Source organism: Epinephelus fuscoguttatus, linkage group LG1 (assembly GCF_011397635.1).
Source record: "Epinephelus fuscoguttatus linkage group LG1, E.fuscoguttatus.final_Chr_v1".
Taxonomy (NCBI): domain Eukaryota; kingdom Metazoa; phylum Chordata; class Actinopteri; order Perciformes; family Serranidae; genus Epinephelus; species Epinephelus fuscoguttatus.
The window spans coordinates 16,052,462-16,069,523 of NC_064752.1; the positions used below are offsets into that span (position 1 = coordinate 16,052,462).

Genomic DNA, 17,062 nt, shown 5'->3' on the forward strand with positions numbered 1-17,062 from the left:
ATAAGATGAAAATCACAATGTAAGTACAGAGAGTGGTTGTATAGAGATGATACGCCATCTCATCTAGTTGCATTGGTGTGAACTGGCAGGTTTTTAGAATGTTGCAGAACGGTTTTCTGTTTCTACTTGTCTTATTACAAATCTTTTGTCTGAACCGGGCATTAGCGCATGATGGGCAAAGGTGCCCCCCTTAAGAACAAATTCAATTTACTGTAAAAAAATTCAGGAATATTTGGGTGTGATTTTAGTATGTGCAGGATGATGATCTAATATGCCATTTGGAGCAATAACTTGGTAGAGCAGCCAATTTGTTGTTACAGCACAAAAATAAAAATCCCACTGTTTTAGCAAGCTGCCCCCTGAGCTCAGAACAACCTATCTAACTAAGTAAAACAAACTAAAATCCCAACCCTAACCTAACCTATTAACCCAGAAATGTAGTGATTTCCTCTTCCTTTGGCTCGGCCATTGTTGTACTAGCTGTTTGGTTGTTTTAAGTGTTTACTTTTCTAATGCAGGACGAGAAAGGGAAGGTTCTGTAAATGTAGCTTGTGTTCAGGTCTTTAATGTGCCTTTAAAAATAACAATTCCATTTAGTTTTATTCGCAGAAATGAACAAAATGCTGAAAGACAGAGGCCTTCACTTGAAGTTTTCTAACACCCCTTAACATCAAGAAGGCCTTGAGACACCAATGAAGCTTTGGCGACCCTTGTGAGGGTTGGGGCCCCCAGGTGAGGAACCAGTGGATTAAGCTATCCTGTAGCGTAGCCTAAAGTAATCCATTCTCGGAACCCAGCGGCTGTATTTGGCTTCTGACTTCCGGCAGACGGCGAAACAGTCTCTGGGGGCAGACCCCTGATTTTTTGGCATTCCAGTTTGATTTGGGCGGAGGAGGCAAATTTCCGTTTTCGACTTCCGTTTATATATAAGTAACTATGCTGAACCATTGCGATGGATTCAGAGTTTGCAGTGACGCCAATTATGTTCCGCCTCGTTAGTTCACCGTACGGACCATTTGACCTGGCAACAACTGCAGCCGGCTCAAACGTGATTGATCAATATCATGCGGACTGCAAACAGCCTAGCACCGAAAACCAGGGCTCTTCCGCTCTTCTTCCAGAGGCAAGATCTCCGGGGTTTGCCTACAGACTCTACATTCACTGAATGTAGAGTCTGTATATAGAGACTAAAAGTAATCAAAACCTACATAAAACTCCACCTTTATACCTATCAGTGAAGTAGGCTACACAATATGCATCAATTATATAATGTAATATTTTAAAATGGAGTAAGAACTTGTACTTTCAGTATCTTAAATATATTTTAATGCCAGTACTTTTGTATTTTTACTTGCAGGAGTTTTACTTGTAACAGGGTATTTTTACACTGTAGTATTGCTACTTTTAGTTTAGTAAAACATCTGAATACTCTGTCCAACCATACAATGTAGATAACCTAACCTTCCACCCCAGAAACCCAAGCACTATTCTTATGTTGTGTCAACTGTTTTGTATTGATTTAATTAGAATTTTTGTTTGGGGATATGGTCCTTAATTGTGAGACCGTTGTCATTTCAACTTGCATACATTAATACTAAATTGAGTTGAGTTTAAGTTTGATTAACCTCCCAGCAAACCTGGGTCCAGGAATCCAGCAAAGGGGGAGCTTAGTTGCAGAGGCTGGCATCAGAGGTTTTTAACAGGACATGAAGTATCATTGAAAATAAGTGATAGGAATTAATTGCCTTTTATTAGACTTCATCATTTACCAATGCAAGATTTCATTTTATTAAAAGAAACGAGAATACCATGAGAGCTGATTCACTCGCAGGAAGCTGCAAAATAATAACCATTATGATTCCTGGAAGGAAGTCAGAGTAATAAATAACTGCCTTCCAACACTGATCGCCCATGTGGTCCAGACAGAATAGCTGAGCTGTGGCGTGAGCATTAATTCATTCAACTGTGCTAAAAGCGGTGTAGTCGTGGCTGAAAATGTGCATCTTTCTAATGACAAAGTCAGGTCACGTGATGTTTACGATGCCATCAGGATGCTTGATGATAACCAGGCTTGTGAACTGTTTAACAGTAGGAGAACTGTGAAACTAACAGTGAAATACTGGCAACCCTGCTGCCAGTATTTCACTGTTAACCTACATGACAGTCGTTTATAGCGTACAGGAAAAGCAGTATGCAGTAGCTAACGGTGGCTTACAGTGATAGGATGAGGTTGCTGCTTCAGGTTCCCAGATGGCATAGTGCCAGTCAACTGTCTGTGTCCTCTGGTGCTCCTACATGTGAGCCATTTCTAGGACATCTAATGTACAATGTTATGTGTCGCTTGGATGAGTCAGAGAACAGCATAATAGAGGCTTTAACCAGCCCGAGGATGAGCTGCTTTTGGTACTCACCCAGGCTCAGAAAACAGTGGGAAGATAGCTTAAATATGAACGGCCTTGTTTTCAATTGCAGTTTATATTTCCTATGTCTTGTGTTTCCTTTTTTTTGGCTATGGACCCACTTGTGATTCAGAATAAGAAGAATAATGCTTATTTATTAGCTTGGTCTGGATTTTGGATTTTGCTGAACACTGTCATTTTGACAGTGATGCAAGATCACACAGTAGATCCAGATATTAAAAAGATATTTCACTGTGTACCTCTGTAACATTGTTTTCATTATGGATCAACACGCATTATAAGACCATATTTCATATAAGGCAGGGGAACCGTGAACACACAGGGATTTAAATTAATTTTGTAGCTATTTAGCTAAATCTAATACAACCCAGTACCACAAATCTTATCACAATCATTTTTTGTTGTGTCATAGGGGTGTCAATCCAATTCAAGGGTGATATGAAGGCGGTGTTTGTGCTGTGAGACAGAGATTGTTATATTTGGACAACCAAACCTATTGGTTGACTCTGCTTGTTTTCTTGGCCCTTTAGTTTTTCACAGTTGACCATTTGTTAAAAATTGGTGTGATTTTTGACAGCTCTTTTAAATTTGGTAAACAAATTAGTTCAGTTGTCAAAACTAACTTTTTCCAGTTAAGAGTTTTAGCCAAGGTAAAGGCCTATCTGCCACCACAAGATCTTGAGAGTTATCCATGCTTATATTACCTCTCGGCTATTGGCATCACTACATCATCTGCAGTTAGTCCAGTCTTCTTACTGCTTTCCTGTACATTTTAGGATTGAACTGAATTGAATTGAATTGAATTAAATTGAATTAAATTGATAATGACTTTAATTGTTCTTTTTTGTTCTTTCTTTTATGTCAGACATGTTAAAAGAACAACTATAGTAATTATCATAAACTAAAGACATAATAAACACCATTAAACTATGAATTGAATTAAATTAAATTAAATTAAATTAAATTAAACTAAATTCCTTTTATTGTCATTGTAAATAAATCCAACAAACATTGCTGCAAAGAACAAAATGGAACTCATTATAAAAGTAATAAATAAATAATGAACAGCTAATTAGTGTGCAGACATTATTAATATTATGGATTACACCAGTTTAAGAAGTCTAGATCTGCTAACCAATCAGTTTTGGATTAATAATGATAGTAAAATGACACGAGCGCTCTGCCACGCATTGAACAATCCCTCCAACACATGCCACAGATGTTGTTTATGTGGTTGCTTTACATGACCCCTGCGTTAGCTTCAGCTTTGATTAATCATGAAACACATATTAAAACACAAATCCAAAACCATTTAGCACAAATGCAAATCACCACATTAATGGGTAAAAATATGGACACATCACATATAATGTGAATCAGCAAAACATTAGTCTTTTTACTAAACCTGGAAAGACTTAATGACTGAGTTGCTGCAATGCTGCAGCAGTAAACAGTTTAAATGCTGACTCAGGAGGGGCATAATACCTGTTGCTCCACATTCGACTTTGCTCCAAAATCAATGTCTCTCTAAACAAGTCAGTCCACATTGCAAAAGTCTGTTATATTTCACTAATCATTTATTTTTTTGATGAGAAAAAATCAGTCATTATTAATGGTGACTGAACTGTCTGAAAGAGGGAACATGTTGTTGAAAAGCACTACAGATCACCACTTAAAACCTGAGTGTAGACAAAGGGGGTCTTATTGGGTTAGAGAGTCTTCATCTTTTAAAACAGTAAATCAACCAGTAATCAGTTCCCCACCAAGCAAGTCAACATCTTGAGCAGGGTTGCACCATTTCACAAAAACATGATCGTGTGAGTGAATTTTTATCATAGCTGTGCACCAGCACATTTACCAAAGAGAGGCCCAACTTTCTTGAGCCCACTCATAGGCAGTTTTGGGGTAATACATAAGGGTTTCGGCAAGACACTGGAGGGGCTCGGTGTACGTGGTTTTCAGTCTTTCATAAATCATGTTTGATAATCTTGAAGAATCATCTTCAGCAGTCTCAAGTGACAGGCAGTTTTGGTACTCTGTGTGGGGAGCAAAGAAGAACATTAGAGCAATAACAGCACTGACAGTGTAAATAACATCATTTTATATCGAATTCTCTGATGTATGTGACAACTAAAGGGGAACTATGCCCATAAAGTTCAATCATGTTATTGATTGCTAAGATATCCAAAAATGTGTGAACATGAACAACTCTCTCCCAAATCCAAAAACTATAGTGCTAAAACTAAACATGTGATGTCATCAAGTAAACTCTGGAACTGCTCCACTGACAATAAATCGAGAAAGTTGTCCCAGGTGACACTGAGAGCATCCAGGGGAATGTTCAGAGTATCTGGGTTTATTTTCAGAACTAAGAACAATACAATAAAGCTCATTTGTGTGTACACAACACACTCTCAATCCAACCTCGTCACATTTCGATGTTTGGTCGTGGACTTTCCACATCCACATACGACGTACAAGGTACCCTGGGTGCGTTGGTTGTTGACGTTTTGGGATGCAGTGTCAGTTGCAAAATAAACGCACTATGTTGGTAAAACACAACAACTGACGCACGTGGTGGTGTTTAGGAAAAAAGAACAGGGTTTGGCTTTATAATACTATGGGATGCGAACACCGCTGTCCAAGGTGAAAGTTGGTGTTTGGTGGACCCATCCACCACCCCTCCCACCTGCCCTACTCAGACTTTTGTTGCCTTAAAGGGACATTGTGTAACATTTTCAATTGTCTATTGGCAAAAATCTATGTCTGCATTCAGAAATATGTCATCATTGGTGTATTATTACCTCCACCAATAATCTGACTTATACTCGTAAAAGGAGCCACTTGTCGCTGTTAGCCGCTGTTAGCTGTTAGCCGCTGTTAGCAGCGCCATTAACAGCTATCAGCGGCTAACAGCAGCTAACAGCTAACAGCGGTGCTGGCCTGTGATTGCATTACCTTTCTCCTTCAGCAGCTCTCTCCACCTGGGAAAGGCTGCCCCGATGTTGACCCTCGTTTTTTGAATTCACCGGTCACGTTGCCTTTTTGATTCCCTTTTGCGCTTTCTTGGTGGCTCAAAGAGTGGGACTTTGTTATGCTGCAGTAGTGCCGGGGTAGTAGCGGCTGCTAAAAGCGGCTAACAGCTGTCAGCGGCACAGTGATGCCAGGAGAGGGATGAGGTGTGTGAGGTTGAGCCACTTGTCAGTTGTCAAACGGCAAGACGTGATTGCTTTGTTTCGATTTACACCCGCCCCAACAGTCCTACGTTGTAAACACAGCCAGCATGGTGAGGAGGGGGTTTGTCAACTTGCGTCGCGTGTGTCTGTGTAGGAGCCTGAATGAATATTCCATGAAGTATTGGATGGCAGCTTTTTGGTACACAGCAGCTACCGTTGTTGCAATACGCGTTTGAAACACGCTATCCGTTTGAATGGAATATATGATTTGAACGTTAGATGGGAGAAATTCCTACACACTGTGGCTTTAACTTTCGCTTGCGTCCCACCGTGTTTCCCCCTGATGCTGCCAAGCGCCATTTGCAGAACCGCTGCTCTATGACATCACAAGTTTGAGACTCCTCTGGTTTCTGGTTCCTTTGAGAGACAGTAGCTCATGTTCACAACTATTGATCAAACTCTCCTGAAAATAACACACTGGAGTTCTAAATGTAGACGGTGTTCCCCTTTGATGGCAACCCCACAATAAGTGTTACAATGCTGTGCATTGCACACTATATATAAATGGCAGAGAATAAAATAGCTGGTATCACTATCATGGTATAATGCCACTGCACTCCCTTTGTTTTCATATATTGACTACAAAGACATCTCAAGTCTCACCGTGATCTGTGTTTAAGACCTGCGGTTTGGACCAGCCCATACACTTGACCTGTGCCTCAAACTCCTTCAGCTCATCAGTAGTGACAGTCTTTCTCCTACCTGTGAAAGAGGAGACACATCAGAGATGCAAGCCTTGTGATTACATTCTGTCGGGGGTGCAAAAAGGGGGGAGTGTTTTAAGCACTAGAGAGGGACTTATGTATTTATTTTGGCTTTGGGGAGGGGCATACAAATTTTAATGGTTGTATTTTGTATTTATTTCACTGCAGATTTTTAAAGAAAACTTGTCTGTTTTCCTGAAAATTCACTAAAATTAGAGCATTCATCATAGCCAGAAACTGTAAAACTGGAGATTATCATTGTATTTTAAAATTTCAGACAGTCTTTGGCCACATCATGTGCAATGAACACAAAAAAAACATATATCTGAGCTAAAATAGTGATGTTTCATCAAAATCACTTATTTAAAATTTGAGCCAAAAATAAACCATTTGCATGAACTAACCAGCAGCATGCACGACAACAGTGAAAAACCAAAGCTTTTCTCAACTCCAGGATTTCATCCCAAACTTTTAACTTTAAAATATTAAAGGGTATATTTAAAAAAAAACAACAAAAAAAAAAACCCTAATCTATGGTGGAGGGAGGGTCATGCATTTTCTCCCAGTCACTTAAGGAGGCTAAAGGAAAAAAAAATTGTAGCTTTGGGAAGGGTCAAAATTAATGAAGAAAAAAATAACAAAGAAGAAGTAACACCCCAGCCACCCCTTCCTCTGATAAGTAAAGAACAGTCTCTTACTTAAAAGCAAGAAAGTACTCAGGATCTGGACGTCCTCCGTCTTTATAACGATGCAGTCAGGACAGCTGGTCTGCACCAGCCCATCTGGTTTACCGGTTGGAAGATCTGTTGGATTGTAATAGCACAATTTCACAATGACATTTAAACAGTATCTGTATAAAAATGTTAACAATACAAATATCATCATTAAAACAGTAAAGAAATTATGTTAAAGAATATAACAAGACAGAAAAATAACCCAAAAAACATTTCACTGTCCTACACATAATTTCAAGGCCTACGATAGTGCTTAAATGAGATTATATACCATTTATAATTTCTTTTGTTGTCTATTTTCCATCTTTCCTTATATTTTCTGTTATTAATATTATTACTAATATTATATAGAACTCCAAATACTTTGTTTTCAATGGTAATAACACAGAATGAGTCAATAGTCTGTGGTGTAAAAGTTTAAAATCGTGATCAGAAGAAGCACCAGTGCACACATTAAACAAAACTCTTACTGTTGCTGTCGATATCTAACAGGGTGTGGTTGTCATACCAAAACTGGTCTGATTCACTCTCACAGTATCCATACCTGCAAAGGATTTATTAAAGATTTAACAGCTGAAAGAACAACTGTGCAGGACATGGTGACGTGTGATGCATTTTACCTTTAAAGCTTCATGGCAACAAATTAACAACCGTTACAAGACAAAAGATTGCTCACATCTTAACTGAAAACTTGGCGTCAAAGACTTTGGGCGTGTCCTTAGAGGTGATGTCTACTGCAAGACTTGGCCACAAAACTGCATTCAGTAATGTTGTTACCATACAGGAGTCCATGGACACGGCTATGAAGTACCACCTCCCAGTCAACTGAAGAAACAATGAAGGGAGTCTGATTTTGTTAATATTTGGTAATAATCTGAAACCTTTTATGTGAATCATTTATCCCACAACACATTTCAAGACAAAGAAACAAATGCACAATGAATTCAATAAGTTAAGTTTTGTTTGATGATGTTGTCACAAAAACACAAAGTTAGTTAGAAATGTGGAGGGACACTTACATCTGGAGAACGGTCGTCTGGCTTCAGCAGCTTCTCACAGGCCAGCGTCGCAGGCTGGCCCACCGAGGTGAGACTCAGCAAAACAACAGCAACACACAGAGTCTTCATCTTCTCTGATGCCTCTTCGTCTGTCTCAGGTAGGTCTTATATCCACATCTCTGACCAATTGTTTTTGAGCCTTTCTCCCCACCCCTGCTGAGCAACGGCATCTGAACTGAATGTTGAACCCGAATGAAAGCATTTCCAGTCAGTCTTTGTGTTTACTTATCAAACAAACTGATGTGCAAATGTTGCAATACCCAAACTAGAGAAAAGAGGGGCAGGGGTCTGCTGAGGTTATGTTTCCTGTCTGTTTTGCAGTTTTATGACTGCATGTTGTGTGCAACAACACTTTCAGGATCAATTCTTCCAAATTCAGTCAAACTTCAGTCAGCTTCCCCGAAATCTATACTTCACACAGAGGTTTTGAGTTGGCAGCCTGTTTACCCTGGAAAGGAGGCTTAATGAAGTCAATTTTTGAGTGTGCTGTTGGTGCACACTACTCACCCGCAATGCAGTGCACAAAGGAAATGGAGGAGCTGCTCACAGCATAAGAAAACAAAGCAAGAAATTTTATTAAAAAGGTTTGGTGTCTATTTGGGAAGTTTAACCGTCTGTCGCATTCAAAAGTAGCAGTTCGATTAACGTGCACTGCTGCACATATGAAGCTCTAGCGAGAGTTCAGTCAGGAAGACATTACTATTCATGCTCAGGCTTTAAGTTTCTTTGTCACCCTGCCATTCACCCCTCACACGAACACTTACTCACTATCTCTAGTTGTCATTGTCTGGGTAGGTCAATTGAGTCATCGGTGCCGTCCACCTCCCCATCACCATCCAGTCTTCACGGATACATCAGCCTCATATGACTCATCAGCCATCAGCCTCAGAGTCGGCAGCCACCACCACCTCCAGTTTCCGGACTCCATGGGGGGATTTATCCTGCTGCCGCTCAGATGTCCCTCAATCACAAAATACCTCCCTCTGGTGTCCAAGACTTCTGTTAAATCTTAATCAGCACAAATCATCTGTTGATCTGTACATTCATATTCTGCATTAAATATTATCTTCACTTAATTCTTCTGTCTCTGCTGATTGAAATTTTAGCATTAATAGTAACAGTAACAGAAGACTAAGGCCTAGTCCACACAGACTCGTGTACTTCTCCAACCGTGTATTATTCTATGCAATTTGGCTGTTTGGCCACACGCAACCGCACTTTTGGGCCCCCGAAACCATGCCTCTTTGAAACCGGAGTCCAGGGTGAAGTTTTTGGAAGACTCCGGTGCTAGCGGTTGCGTGTAAATAGGATAACCGCAGTATTTTATTACCTGTCTCCATTGTTTGACGTCAGAGCGACGGTAAATAAAATGGCAGAGCAAACAAACATGCTGGTGCTAACTTTATTTGTGAGCGTGCTATCTGCTCTCTTTGGATGGCATATCCAGCTGCTCAACCTAACGACCAACGAAGGAGGCTGCTCCTGTTGCTAGCTACCCCAACCACACTACCATGAAAGCAGCGACGGGCCTGCCAAAGGAGGTTCTGGATCCGGCCGGGTCGGACCTCCGTTGGCAGGCCCGTTGTTGCTTTCGTGGTAGTATAGTTGGTCATTCAGGCGTCTCTGGTGTTGAATTAGGTTGCACTGTTTTTGTGGATTGGGTTGTTTTTATTTCCGCACTTCCTTATTCCGGCATTGACTCTGACTTCTGATTGGTTAGCGTTAGAAGTTACATAACCTACTGCTTTGGCATGTGTATTACATCACTTGGTAGTGGATTTTGCGGTTTCGTGTGGATGTCATATTTTTTTATCACACCTCTTGTGTGGCCGATTGTTTTTGGAAATTGGAGCCCGAAAAAGATGATTAGTATATAGTATACACCAATCAGCCAAAATGTTAAAACCAGTGGTGGGTGAAGTGACTAACACTGATCATTGTGTTACAATGCACTGTTCTGCTGGGAGACCTCTGGTCATGGCATTTATGTGGATGCCACTTGACGCCCTCCATCCACCCAATCACAGCTGTGGGCTAAGTAACCCCACCTCACAGTAACGGTACTCCCTGATAGTAGTGGCCCCCCCAGCAGAAAAATGAGCCATGCCACATGACTAAAACTGCTCAGGAATGGCCTGAGGAATGTGACAAAAAGCTCAAGATGTCTACCTGACCTCCAAATCTCCCACACCCCAATCTGATTGAGCATCTTGGGATGTCCTGTTACCCACCTCAAAACTGACAGGTCTCAAATGATCCGAAGCCAGCACCCCAGAGCCAGACACCACAGGACACCCTCCAGAGGTCATGTGTCCATGTCTTGACATGTCAGAGACAAGTCCGATCCAGGGAGGCCCCACTGTGGATTAGGGGTACCTTTGAAGTACCAGCACGTCCCATGGATGCTCAATCAGATTTGGATCTGGGGAATCTGGAGGCAGTGTTGTAGTACTCGAGATAAGTCTCAAGACCACTTCGTAAAGATCTCAGCCATGTCTCAGAATCAGCTGCATTTTAACTCGGTCTTATCTCAGTCTTAAACAAAGAGGAGTCAGGATTATATTTCAAGACTGATGAAGACCACAACACTGGGGATTTCACTAAGTTGCTTGTGGGCTACAAAAAAAGGAGTACTGAAGAAAGATGGTTATATTGATTCAGCTCCTTAGTGTTTTTGTTTGTATTTTCGCTTGCTCATGTAAAACAAAGGAAAATTCCGATAAATAACATTCACCTCTGCAATGCCTTTTGATTATTTTATCAATACATTTCTCATGGTACACATACACATATATACAGTATGGCAATAAAAGAGGTGAATGTAGAGAAATCTTCATTTGTTTTCTGTGAGTGTTTTGGGGGTGGTGTCACACAGCATGGGACTCACACTGGTCTGTTCTGGCTCACCTTGGTCTTGGTTTTGATTTGGTGTCAAGCCCTCAAGGTCATGGTCTTGTCTTGGTCTCGATATTCTCTGGTTTGGTCTTAGTTAGGATGGTCTCATTCTTGCAAGCCATCCGCTGTATTTGGCGTCTGACTTCCGGCATGCGGCGATACAGCATCTGGGGGCAGACCCCTGATTTTTTGGCATTCCGGTTTGATTTGGGCGGAGGAGGCGAATTTACGTTTCCGACTTCCGTTTATATATACTAAGGCCAAAGAGCATGGATACCAAGAGGCGAAGCTCCATTGAATTTCTGCTAACAGCCACTAGGGTTGCTAACGCCATTTTGGACTGTTGAGCTTGGACTGTTGCGCCCAGACAGCACGCAAGATGCCAAGGAGAGAGGAGAAAAAAAGTAAAAGAAAACAGTGTAGTGCAATTAACTGCAACAACTATCAACCACTCCAAACACTCCGCACGTGGCCTTCCACCGTTTCCCGAAGGATCCCGACAGAGGTGTACGTTTTAAAGTGTTTTAATATCAATTTAATATTCCAGTTTTGGTTGGAAGATATATGTGCATATATATGTGTATATATATATATATATATATATATATATATAGGCCTATATATGGCCTCTTGGACCATTTATATCAGAACTGATTACTGCTTTAGCATTAAAATATATCAGATTAAAATAGCTTATATATTATTATTATTATTATTATTATTATTATTATTACTGTCCCCTTACTGTACAAACTGTAAATAAATCTTTATTCCTGACTATGTGATGTCGCCATTAATGTGTTTCTGGTTAAAATATTGATTTTTTATTATTATTATTATTATTATTACTGGGGGGTAGATTGGCTTATGGGGTGATTTTGAAGGAGTAATTAAGTTAATCTTCTCATAAGTGGATATAATATGTAGAGATGCCATCTTGGCCGTTTTTCCTCGTTTTGTTTTTTTTTAAAGTCTGTAGTTTGCTTTACAAAAACGTGAAAAAGCAGCTGTGACCAAGCTATCACAAGGTGAGTAGCATTGTAAGCATAATTAATAGCGATATACTTCAGTTTGTCTGTGTGTTTTTGTATGCAAGCGGGTCTGCTGCAGTCTGCTGACAGTCCAAAATGGCGGTGGTAGGATGAAACCATGGGGGAATTTGTTGCTATGGGGCGTTCTATTGAGCTTTGCCTCTTGATATCCATGCTCTTTGATATTTAGGCTACGGTCGGAAAGTCTTTTTTGCTGAGGAAGGTTCCTAGCTGAGTGAAATGACCCGGAAGTATTTTAGCAGCCGCCATGATAAGAGCTGTTCGAATTCCCTAAACACTAAGGAAAGGGTCTAAAATGGCGTTAGCGCCCCTAGTGGCTGTTGGCAAAAATTCAACGGAGCTTCGCCTCTTGGTATCCATGCTCTTTGTAAATATGCTGAACCATTGCGATGGATTCAGAGTTTGCAGTGACGTCAGTTATGTTTGGCCTCGTTAGTTCACTGCGCGGACAACTGCAGCCGGCTCAAACATGATTGGTCATCACGCGGACTACAAACAACCTACAACCGGAAACCAGGAGTCTTCCGCTCTTCTTCTGGAGGCAAGATCTCCAGGGTTTGCCTACAGACTCTACATTCACTGAATGTAGAGTCTGTATATGGAGACTAGGATGGTCTTGACTACAACACCACTGTAAATCATTTGTATGTAGTATGTATTCATGACACATCGTAGGAGTCTACAGCTTTAATAGTGGCTTTGCAAGGCTCTCAGACAAGCCAGACAACAGACAACAATCTCAGCAGTAACATCAACAGTGCGGCCAAAAATGAGTGAATGAAGATTTCCTTCTTCTTGATGACTATATGACAAAACAGGCTTAGTGTTGAATGCAAAGACCGATACGTTTTCTCTTGACTCACATGAATGTATTTTATTCAGTTGTCGCATGGTTTTAGTTTGGAAATGTTCGTTTCCGTATTGGTTGTTTTATCAGATATGCTGTGCTTTTTATAAGTTTGTGGTTAGCCAACTCGTTCTCGAGCCCTCAAGGTCATGGTCTTGTCTTGGTCTCGATATTCTCTGGTCTTGGTCTCAATTAGGATGGTCTTGACTACAACACCACTGTAAATCATTTGTATGTAGTATGTATTCATGACACATCGTAGGAGTCTACAGCTATAATAGTGGCTGTGTAAGGCTGGACTTGGGCAAATATTAGCATTATGAACACGATGTTCAGCTGAGGCTGATGGGAACATTATTAATGTTGCAGGTATTTGGTCACACACCAAAGCACTGGACATTTTATGACCTGATGATGGTGCCAGATTAAAAGCTAATCATTTGTAATTCATTTTGAAGGAGGACATGAGTGTGTGAACCAAACTCTGTAGCAATCCATCCAACAGTTGTCAGTTTAATTCTGAACCACAGGGTGGTGCTAAAGGAGAGGAAAATTCAGTGCCACACTATCTTGTTGATGTTGAGACATATTGCTGGATGATAAAAGTTTAACCTGCTGGTGGCGCTAAAGGAAAAGTCAGGAGATCACCAAAGCAGGGCAAATGATTTCTACTTATCTAGCATGTTTCATTACAGCTAAACTCAATATGTTTTACATGAAAGTGCATACAGCAACAAAGTCAGTAGGATTTATCCTCAGATCATTTTGCAACTTGGAGCCCAAACATTCTAATATAATGACTTTTAATTATGAGCCATTACAAAGTGTTTTGAAAAAGAGTACCTTGTCAGAAAGTGCCATTTATCAAATTATGTCTTGTCATTTTGGAGAGGTCTGTGTGTGACCCTGTGACAGAGATTGTATTGGAGACACGCGGTAGCTTAAGTGAGCGGAAATACAATTTCACACTAAAATGTGTACCAGCATTTGCAATGCACCAACTGAGCTGCATGAGCATCAGCATCAGCTGCACCAATCTAGCCACACTTAGTACAAAGTGGTTCTGTTTCAGGGGATTCATGTATAGCAAACAATACTTCCATTAAGGATGTGGTTTTGTGGCTTCCTGTGTTTTGGCCAGGTAGCGTTGATGTTTCATATAAACCTCTGCAGCTGAGGTTCATTTTTTTCTTTCGATACATATATTATTAGGAGTGCTAAAAGGCTGGTGACTGCCTCAAAGGTTTCACAAAAACCCAGCACATTCTGGCAGAGACTCACATTCAGACTCGCCACACCGTTTTGACTATCAAACATTAAGCAGATAGGCAGCACGATGGATGTGGGAGAAGTGATCTACACCTTGTTGGAGGTGCTCATCGCTGTTTGCTGCTGTCTTGGAAATATGTTGGTCATTTTGGCACTGTGGACCGGCAAGATCATTCAGCAACCGACCTTCTGCCTTATTATCTGCCTGGCTGTGGCTGACTTTATGGTTGGCTGTGTGGCCATACCGCTGGCTGTGTTGGTGGACGGACGAGTGAAGACTTCATTCCATGGTTGTCTCTTCATCAGCTGTGTTGTCATCCTGTTGACACTGGTCTCGGTTTTGTGTCTCACGGCTATTGCAGTGGATCGATTCCTCAGGGTGTTTATCCCTCTCAGGTAAGATTATTCAGAAATCTTCTTTAACGGTTCAGAGTGCACAGGAAAGTCAAATAGCACCACCAGGGTCAGGGATTCAGTGTTATTTTATGCTAAAACTAAATGCAGATGTGGTTCTGTGGGGTGTTTTGGATCATGAAAGCCGCTTTATGTACGTATCACTACAAAAAGGCTTTGATTGACTATTGAATTATTATTTGAATGATTAATTTTGTGTCACTGTGGTCAGAACACACAAATACATGAATAACTGTCGATGATACCAATCATTAGTGCTTTTCTGTTTTAGGTACAAAAGGACTGTAACACAGAGACATTCTTGGCTTGTCGTAGCAGCATGCTGGCTTCTTGCAGTGCCAATGAGTTTTTCTCCAATGCTTGGATGGTACAACCATGAAACCTTGGCTGCGGCAGTCAACTCAACTATTGTCTGCAGGTTTATAGATGTGATCCCCATGTCATACCTGGTTTACTTCAGTTTTTTCCTCTGCACCCTGACACCTCTGTTGGTGATGACTGTATTGTATGGCTACATTTTCTGCAACATCCGAGGAAACCTTCGAGACAAACCAGGCAACGGTGCCCAAATCCAGTCTCAGAACTACCTGAAGAAAGAGAAACAGCTGGCAGGATCTCTGTCTCTGGTCTTGGCTCTGTTTGCCCTGTCCTGGATCCCTCTCCACGTTATGAACTGCATTGCTTACTTCAGTGGGCCGAATAATGTACCAGTAACAGCTTTCTATGTCGGGATCCTGCTCACTCATGCTAACTCGGCTGTAAACCCAGTTGTGTATGGGTTCAAAATACAGAAGATCAAGACAGCGTACCTGAAGCTGTGGAGACGGTATACTGCATGTGGAGAAGATTATCAAGTCTCTCAGACAAGCCAGACAACAGACAACAATCTCAGCAGTAACATCAACAGTGTGGCCAAAAATGAGTGAATGAAGATTTCCTTCTTTGTTCTTGATGACTATATGACAAAACAGGCTTATTGTTGAACGCAAAGACCGATACATTTTCTCTTGACTCACATGAATGTATTTTATTCAGCTGTTGCATGGTTTTAGTTTGGAAATGTTCGTTTCTGTATCGGTTGTTTTATCAGATATGCTGTGCTTTTTATAGGTTTGTGGTTAGCCAACTCGTTTTCTTGCCAAGTTGTCACATATCGCTGCTTTGTCAGTCACCCTACATTCAGTGTGTTAGGTATTCTCCTGCAGTGCCGTGCACAGACATTTTGCAGGGCAAGTGCTCAAGTGGAAAAAAGGCACTGCCATTTTCCATGCACAAAAAGCTGGGGGGATGTCTGTCTAGTCCACATATGAGGTGTCTAAATACCCATACAATATACACCTAGCCACTGCTACACACACATTCACTTTCTACATTTATCATTTCTTTATAACAGGCAACCACAATGAAAACAGTGCCCCACTGTGTACACTTTGGTGGTCCATAAAGTAAATAACCATCACAATCAACAAATCTTTACACAATATTGAAAATTATTGTTCTCTGAATAATTAAAATAATGAAGCAACCATCTACCCTCCAAATTAGGAAGTAGGCTTCCGTCAGTTGCAACAGTAAGGCTGTTCTCCTCTCCTCCCCTCCTCTCTTTATTTTCCAATCCTTTCCTTTGCTCTTGTCCTCTCAGTTTGTTCTTCTCTCCTCATTCTCTTGTCCTCCTTTCTTTTTTAAACAGTCACATACTAGTTCTTATAAGTATCTTCTAAATAAGCTTTAAATGTTGTTAAAGAATCCCAGAGAACAGACACGTGCAACTCCTTGGCAATCTTTACCCAACACAGCCCCAAACTGCACGTCATTTTGTTTAAATTAATAATCAGAGATGCGATGTGGAAGTATTTAACATTAATTCAAATTGAGTTTTGGTTTAAAATGACACAAGGAAGTGGGAATGCAATTTGCTGGGCAGTTTGTGAACCCCAGTCTGACAGAGAGTTGAAGGGAGACTGTGTGGTTTTTCGCCAGGCTTGCTTACAGCATACTTTTTAATTGAGAATTGATGCAGTGAGCCAAATTTAAAAACTGTGTAAACTAATGTGTCTTGCAAAAAGACAGAGGGCAAAAGAGCATGTGCTTGAGCACCACCTTGAGTGTATCTCTGCATGTGCCTGCTCCTTATATTACAATCACTACAATTGGCATCAGGTGTCTGACATCAAAATCACTGACAAAGCGGCGGTATTTGATGACTTAAGAATGATAACGGGCTGGGTTAATGTTTGTTGTCTGTACAGCTCCAAGTAGTTTTGCATTTTGTTGTGGACATATATTTTCTGAATATTTACTTCCTGTCCGCCATATGCACAGTTTCCACTGCTGTCAGTCTAAGCTGGGTTAAATACTCTCTGTCTACTGTACTATTTCTGTATTGGATGCTGAAGATGATTAACATCCTGTCTGACTCAGAATGTACTTCCT

At 40.8% G+C, this 17,062-nt stretch overlaps 2 protein-coding genes across 2 annotated transcripts; one reads left to right on the top strand and one right to left on the bottom strand.

The window, feature by feature from the left end:
• Nucleotides 1-3,979: 3,979 nt before the first annotated feature.
• On the bottom strand, nucleotides 3,980-8,315 carry LOC125881843 (uncharacterized). Its single transcript, XM_049565265.1, has 6 exons — nucleotides 8,114-8,315; nucleotides 7,771-7,919; nucleotides 7,565-7,638; nucleotides 7,059-7,163; nucleotides 6,260-6,358; nucleotides 3,980-4,456 (listed from the first exon to the last, which is right to left on the bottom strand). The coding sequence occupies exons 1-6, from the start codon at nucleotides 8,219-8,221 to the stop codon at nucleotides 4,275-4,277; spliced, it is 717 nt and encodes a 238-aa protein (XP_049421222.1). The 5' UTR covers nucleotides 8,222-8,315; the 3' UTR covers nucleotides 3,980-4,274.
• Nucleotides 8,316-14,233: 5,918 nt separating this feature from the next.
• LOC125880538 (adenosine receptor A1-like) lies at nucleotides 14,234-17,036 on the top strand. The gene is made up of 2 exons (XM_049563145.1): nucleotides 14,234-14,611; nucleotides 14,901-17,036. The coding sequence occupies exons 1-2, from the start codon at nucleotides 14,283-14,285 to the stop codon at nucleotides 15,553-15,555; spliced, it is 984 nt and encodes a 327-aa protein (XP_049419102.1). The 5' UTR covers nucleotides 14,234-14,282; the 3' UTR covers nucleotides 15,556-17,036.
• The last annotated feature ends 26 nt before the right edge of the window (nucleotides 17,037-17,062 follow it).

Coding starts and splice junctions, on each gene's coding strand:
- LOC125881843 (XM_049565265.1), bottom strand. CDS start 8,221: ATGAAGACTCTGTGTGTTGCTGTTGTTTTGCTGAGTCTCACCTCGGTG. Junction 6,359..7,058: donor GAGTACTTTCTTGCTTTTAA/GTAAGAGACTGT, acceptor CCTCTTTCACAG/GTAGGAGAAAGACTGTCACT. Junction 4,457..6,259: donor GGTCTTAAACACAGATCACG/GTGAGACTTGAG, acceptor CTCCCCACACAG/AGTACCAAAACTGCCTGTCA.
- LOC125880538 (XM_049563145.1), top strand. CDS start 14,283: ATGGATGTGGGAGAAGTGATCTACACCTTGTTGGAGGTGCTCATCGCT. Junction 14,612..14,900: donor AGGGTGTTTATCCCTCTCAG/GTAAGATTATTC, acceptor TTTCTGTTTTAG/GTACAAAAGGACTGTAACAC.